The sequence below is a fragment of the Daucus carota genome, chromosome 2, assembly GCF_001625215.2.
Source record: "Daucus carota subsp. sativus chromosome 2, DH1 v3.0, whole genome shotgun sequence".
Classification (NCBI taxonomy): domain Eukaryota; kingdom Viridiplantae; phylum Streptophyta; class Magnoliopsida; order Apiales; family Apiaceae; genus Daucus; species Daucus carota.
In genome coordinates, this window is record NC_030382.2 from 19,481,638 (window position 1) to 19,489,202 (window position 7,565).

Below are 7,565 nucleotides of genomic sequence, written 5' to 3' on the forward strand. Positions count from 1 at the left end.
TAAGTTTGCGGAATTGGCTAGATTTATGCCAACTTATGTAGAGACCGATAGGCAGAAAGCGAAGAGGTTCCATCAAGGTCTGAAACCCTGGATTAGAAGCAAATTAGCTATTTTACAATTGGATACTTACGCAGCAGTTGTTGAGAAAGCGGTGATTGCGGAGACTGAAAATGAGTTGTTCAGAAGTCTAAGGAAGATAAGAAAAGAAAGCCAGACAATAGAGAAGGACCATCTCATCAAGGGAGGTTCCAGAAGAAAGGGAAATTTCAAGCAGGAAGGAGTTCCAATTTTAAGAAACAGAATGTAGGCAGTGGTGGACAAGGTAGTCGTTTTATTATGGGAAATCAGGCCAATCAGCAGAGGCCTTCAATACCAGAATGTCAGATATGTGGCAAGAGACATGGAGGAATATGCAACAAGCTGAACGTGGTGTGTTTTAAATGCAACCAGAAAGGACATTATTCTAGAGAATGTCAGAATCAACTAGCAATAAAAGATCAAGCCAATAGAAGCTCAACAAGTAAGACTCTAGTCATAGGATATACATGTTTTAAATGTGGAAAGCCAGGACATATGGCTAAGGACTGCAAGACATCAGCCCCTGTTAGTAATGCACTTAGGATCATGGGAACTGTTCCAGAAGTGAATGAACCTCCTAAGGCAAGAGTCTTTGATATGTCAGTGAAGGATGCTATTCAGGATGCCGATGTGGTGGCAGGTACGCTTAACGTAAACTCTTTAAATGCTAAGGTGTTAATTGATTCCGGAGCCACTAGATCATTTATTTCTCAAGCTTTTGTTGATAAGTTGAATTGTCCGGTTGAATTGTTGAATGAGGTTATGAATGTAGAGCTAGCTAATCAGGATCGTATTCCCGTTAATCGAGTTTGTCCTGATTGTGAAATTGAGATTTTAGGAAATAAGTTTTGTGCCGACTTGATACCTTTCAAGTTGGGAGAATTTGATGTAATCTTAGGGATGGACTGGCTGTCTAAACATAGTGCGCAAATAGATTGTAGAAATAAGAAGGTAATATTAAAGGCACCAGACGATAGGGTAATAACGTTTAGAGGACAAAAGCAAGTAAAGAAGTTCTTAACCATGATTCAAGCGAAGAGGATGTTACGTCAAGGATGTGAAGCCTATATTGCTTATGTAATTGATAAAAGTCAGGAATCAGTAAAACTTGATGATATTCCTGTAGTAAATGAATTTCCAGACGTGTTTCCTGATGAGTTACCAGGACTTCCTCCAGATAGAGAAATAGAATTTGCAATTGACTTAGCACCTGGAACGGAGCCGGTATCCAAAGCCCCGTATAGGATGGCACCCGTAGAGATGAAAGAATTGGCAAAACAATTACAAGAGTTACTGGAAAAGGGCGTGATTAGACCGAGTGTATCCCCATGGGGAGCACCAGTGTTATTTGTAAAGAAGAAAGATGGAAGTATGAGGTTATGCATAGATTATAGAGAGCTTAATAAGCTTACTATCAAGAATAGATATCCTTTACCCCGTATTGACGACTTGTTTGACCAATTGAAAGGAGCAAGATATTTTTCTAAGATTGACCTTAGGTCAGGATACCACCAGCTCAAAATCAAATCTGAGGATATACCTAAGACAGCTTTCAGAACAAGGTAAGGTCATTTTGAATTTTTAGTGATGGCCTTTGGATTAACGAATGCACCAGCTTTTATGGATTTAATGAATAGAGTCTTTAAGAAGTATTTGGACAAGTTTGTGATTGTTTTTATAGATGATATTCTGATATATTCTAAGACAACTGAGGAGCATGCAGAACACTTAAAAACAGCCTTAGAGATACTAAGGAAGAAGAAGTTGTATGCGAAGTTTTCTAAATGTGAATTCTGGTTAGAAGAAGTTCAATTTCTAGGACACATAGTGAGTCGTGAAGGAATCAAGGTAGATCCAGCAAAGATTGAAGCTATAATGAATTGGGAAAGACCAAAGACCCCCACAGAAATCAGGAGATTCTTAGGGTTAGCAGGTTACTACAGAAGGTTTGTACGGGATTTCTCAAGAATTGCAACCCCACTGACTAAGTTAACTAGAAAGAATGAAAAGTTCATATGGAATGAGAAGTGTGAGGAAAGTTTTCAGGATTTAAAGAAAAGATTAGTGTCAGCACCAGTATTGTCCCTTCCAGATGATCAAGGAAATTTTGTGATTTATAGTGATGCCTCTTATAAAGGATTAGGATGTGTATTGATGCAGCATGATAAAGTTATTGCGTATGCGTCTAGACAACTTAAACCTCATGAACAGAAGTACCTTACTCATGACCTGGAGTTAGCAGCTATTGTATTTGCACTAAAAATATGGAGACACTATCTGTACGGAGAAAAGTGTGAGATTTACACAGATCATAAAAGTTTGAAGTACATCTTTACTCAGAAAGAGCTTAACATGAGACAAAGAAGATGGTTAGAGTTGATTAAGGATTATGATTGTACGATTAATTATCATCCAAGAAAAGCCAACGTAGTAGCGGATGCTTTAAGTAGAAAGGAGAGGTTAAATGTATTGACTGTGCCAGAGGAATTGTATAAAGAGTTTCAAAAGTTGGAAATCGAGGTAAGAATTCGTGAACCATCAGAGATAGCAGTGTATACCATGACCTTCCAACCAGAGCTATTAGAAAAGATTAAGAAGTGCCAAGAAGAAGTAATGAATCAGGATGTAAACAAATTAGTAGGAGAAGAGTTATGTACACAGAAAGATGACCAGGGTATTCTTAGATTTTCTTCCCGGATATGGATTCCACCGGAGACAGAGTTAAAGAATGACATCTTGCAGGAAGCACAAAATTCTAAGTATTCAATTCATCCAGGCAGCACTAAGATGTATAGAGATTTAAAGGAGAACTATTGGTGGCCAGACATGAAAAGAGAGATTGCGGAATGGGTAAGTAAATGTTATACGTGTCAAAAAGTGAAAGCAGAACACCAAAGACCAAGTGGACTATTGCAACCTTTAGAGATTCCAGAATGGAAATGGGAACATATTGCTATGGATTTTATTGTAGGATTACCGAAGACAAAAGCAAATCATGATGCCATCTGGGTTATAGTGGATAGATTAGCCAAATCAGCTCATTTTCTTCCGATTAATGAGAGGTTTTCTTTGGATAAACTGGTTCATATGTACTTGAAAGAGATTGTAGTTCATCATGGAGTCCCCGTATCCATTGTATCAGATAGAGATCCACGATTTAATTTGAGATTCTGGAAAAGTTTTCAAGAATGCTTGGGCACTAAATTGAATATGAGTACGGCATATCATCCACAGACAGACGGCCAAAGTGAGAGAACTATTCAGACAATCGAGGATATGTTACGTGTTTGTGCAATCGATTTCAAAGGCAATTGGGACGAACATCTACCTTTAGTGGAATTTGCATATAATAATAGTTATCACGCGAGTATTGGAATGCCTCCATATGAAGCCCTTTACGGACGCAAATGTCGATCACCAGTATATTGGGATGAAGTCGGAGAACGCAAAATACTTGGACCAGAACTAGTGCAGCAAACCAAGGAAGTCATCGAAATTATTCAGAAGCGACTAATTGCAGCGCAAAGTCGTCAACGGAACTACGCAGATCAATCCCGGAGAGACGTAGAATTTGAAGACGGAGAAGCAGTACTGCTAAAGGTATCACCATGGAAAGGGCTATCCAGATTCGGAAAGAAAGGCAAGCTAAGTCCCCGATATGTCGGGCCATTCGAAATCTTGAGGCGTATTGGCAAAGTAGCGTATGAATTGGCATTACCCCCACAAATGGAGCATATTCATAACGTCTTTCATGTATCGATGCTTAAAAAGTATAATCCAGATTCGAAGCATGTGATAGAGTATGAGCCGATAGAACTGGAGGCAGATTTATCTTATGTAGAAAAGCCAGTAGAAATCCTAGATAGAAAAGAGAAGGTGTTAAGGAACAAGGTAGTTAACTTAGTGAGAGTACTGTGGAGAAACCCAAAGGTTGAAGAGTCAACCTGGGAATTAGAAAGTGATATGCTTGAAAAGTACCCTCATTTGTTTACCTAAGCGATTCTGAGGACAGAATCCTTTTAAGGGGGGAAGGATGTAACATCTGGGATTATCCGTGTAATTATTTTGATGATTAATGAATATTATATGAATATTATGTGAATATTATATGAATTTCTGTGAATTAATTGTTTCTTGTCCTATTAATATGGCTGCTTGTTTACGATCAAATTTGAGGAATATCAATTTTTATATGCTCAGTACAAAATATAGTTTATTTAGATATTTTTATATTGATTTATGTATTGTTGTATGATTTTATATTTGGTTTATGGATTTAATTACGTATATTATATTTAATTATTAATTATTTTGATTTTTCGAAAACCGTCAACCCGTAACGGTACCGAGATTTTACTTCCCGAAAATTTCGACAAAACTCACCTTTAGCTTAATTTGAATATTCCGGACACTTTTCATGTTTTGACTTTTTCGATCCGGAGTACGGTTTTCCCCGGAGTCGGTCCGGCGGAGCTTTTCGGGCATTTTAATTACCGATAATTATCTGGTTGTCTAGATATACGTGAAAACAAGATATTTTGATTATTATATTATTTCTTTTATCGTAATACGTGCAAACGGGACCCGCATACTAATGATTGATTGAAAAGCCCCGTTTTAATATATAATTATCTCGAAAACCGGTACCGATTGGACCCGCTTTATTAATATAAAGCTATTAAACATTGTATTTTCGTGTCATATATGATCCAGAGGGGTATTAATTATTCGTAAATATAAATAGTCTTAACCGTACTTTATTTCACTCGGGAAATCATAATATCAGTTAAATACGAGTTTATCGAGAGAGTGTTCTTCGCGTTCTTGAGATTCAAACGAAGATTTGGAAGCGTTATCGGACTCGGATTTTGGCGTTCAAGTACTCAAATCGAAGGTTTTGCTGAGTAGAATCCATATCTAGCATCAGAATCAGTGCAGCAACAATAGGTGGGCACGGATTTTTGAGTTTTAATTCGAATTAAATAAGCTTAAATTAGGGCTTTTTGATTTTGAAGTCGTTTGTGTGATTTGATGATTTCATGTTGTAGATTAGTTTCTCCTGATCATTTTGGTTTATTATATGTGTGATTTCAAGTTCAATAACATAGTTAAAAGTGGGTTTGATTCTGCTGTGTTCAAGAACTAGGGTTCTTCGTAGCTTTGAATATTTCTAATTGAAATTTGGGCTTTTCTTATTTGTTAATTGCATGCTTAATTGGTTTATATGGTTGGATTGGTCGTGAGGAGAGGAATTCAAACATGTGATTGGAATTGACGGACGACCTCGGAATCGGTCGCCGTGTTCTGAAAAACAACTCGCCGGCGGCGAGTTTGTTTCGATCTTTTCCGGCCAAACGGCCTATCTCCTGCAAAATCTGAGGCCACCAATCGATTCCTGGTGGCTGATATAGCTAATCTGGAAGTTTTGGTAGATGTTTAAGGCCGGGAGACCAACCTCCGGTGACACAGACGGTGGCCGGCGGCATTTATGCTGTTTGGTCACTGTAGTTTTGAAGATGGTGACGTTTAGTCACCGTCGTTTCTACACTTTCACAGATCGCATCATATTTTTAAAACCTGACAGTTTGCACCCCTGTGTAAACTTTTGATTATTTACAAAATAAACCTTTTCAATTTATTTTCAAAAATCATTTTTAAATTACTTATTTTAATTTCAAAAATAGTTTTTAATTATTTATTAGTTCAAAAATAAATCTGATTTAATTTATTAATTAATTTCAATTTGTAATTAATTATTATAATTGGTCAATTAATTTAAATATTAATTGATTAATTGTTTTAATTAATTATTAATTGATTTTAATTGATTTATTAATTAGATTTAATTATTTTAAATAATTTTAAAATTCCGAAAAATAGTTTCGAGCTTTGAAATATTTTTCTAAAATATGTTTGAAGTCCGTTAATTGATTTCAAATGATTTCGGACTTGATTTCAAGTATTCAAAATTGATTATTTATTTATAAAATGATTCTCTTATTCGTTTTAATTCCGAAAAATGTTCAAAAATTCATAATAAATGCCAGGAAAATCCTTTTGACTTCAAACATTCGTTGAAAAATAAATTTTAGTGAATACCTTATGTGATACGTGTTATGTGCTATCTGATCGATGTGCTATATGCCTATGTGAACGTTATATGGCTGTTTCTGGCATATTTTTCAATCCGTAAATCGGATTTGGGTAAAACGAAGGGTAGATTGAAGCTCGTTTCGAATGTGCGATAATAAGAATAGTATGAGATCATATATTGATAGATAATTGTTGTGATTAGCAGAAGAAGCGAGACGTAGAAAGGGAAAGCAAGTGGTAATAGAATAGTATATCGAGCAAGTACAATCAAAGCTTGAGATCAGCTATATAAGGCAAGTTTCCCTAATACTTTCTTTCAAATATATATGATAATTGATGTGATTACTTCGTGAGATTTCTAATTAAGCCCTGTTATTTCTTGAGCTATAGCATGAATTGGTTATTCTATTAATTCATGAACCTTCAACCAGATTCTTTGAATTACAACTTGGACTATTCACTTCATTGATTCTTGAGCCTCCAACCAGATTCTTGGGTATTTGTTACGAAACCTGTTTCAATTGCGAACCTCATGTTCTTGAAACTTTTAAAGAAATACCATACGAACCTTATTTCATTTCAATGACAAATCCTTGACCCCTAAACCAATTGATTTATATCCAGTAATACCTGAAATGACATATACCTTACAATTGTTCATTTTCTTCCGATAAACTAATTTCTTTGGTCTTGAAGATACCCATTTATATTCGAATCATTTTGTAAAAGAAACTAGAAACCTTCTTTCCTATAAACAGTGGCCTTTGATATACCTTACAATCCAATCATGCTTTATCTGATTCCTTGAATCATAAAGTATTCCTTATTCCTATTCTGAAGTATCTTGAAGATACTCTTGAATTGCATTCTACTTCTGCTTCAAAGTTAAATCATGATATTGATGACTCTGTTTTATTGAATTATATTGTTGATCATCTTGAATTATGATAGAGTTGGATAGTTTTTCTTAAATGGACCAAATGAATGGTCAGACCAGATGAGTGGTCGCTTTAGGCCAATGTGTGCCTTGGATCCAGTAAACGAGCATGGCCGGGCCTGCTCGGGGTTAGTGTCTGACTGATCAGCAGCCTAACCTTTGATTTCAAAAATAAATTTAATATCCAATTCTAATTGATACTCTAAAAACAAATCTTGATATTGAGATTGATTCCATTAGACACTGGTTTCCCTCAGCTTATGATTAATGTTTTAAATTGATATTGCTATACTTGCTGAGCTTGTTAGCTCACTCTTGCAATACTTTATGTTCTTTCCAGTGAAGATAGAGAAGGTTGGTAATGATGACCCTCAGGCTAGTGGTAAGGCCAGGATTCCAGGCTGAGAGACGGAGGGAGCTATCAGCAGCACTTGGCTTTTTATATATAAACTAGTTT

The 7,565-nt window shown here is 35.9% G+C and overlaps 1 protein-coding gene across 1 annotated transcript; it reads left to right on the plus strand.

Annotated features, from left to right (window-relative positions):
- The first annotated feature begins 1,665 nt into the window (after positions 1-1,665).
- LOC135150428 (uncharacterized) lies at positions 1,666-7,119 on the plus strand. Its single transcript, XM_064086721.1, has 3 exons — positions 1,666-2,752; positions 3,050-3,969; positions 7,012-7,119. Exons 1-3 carry the CDS (start codon positions 1,666-1,668, stop codon positions 7,117-7,119), a joined length of 2,115 nt encoding a protein of 704 aa, XP_063942791.1.
- Positions 7,120-7,565: the final 446 nt, after the last annotated feature.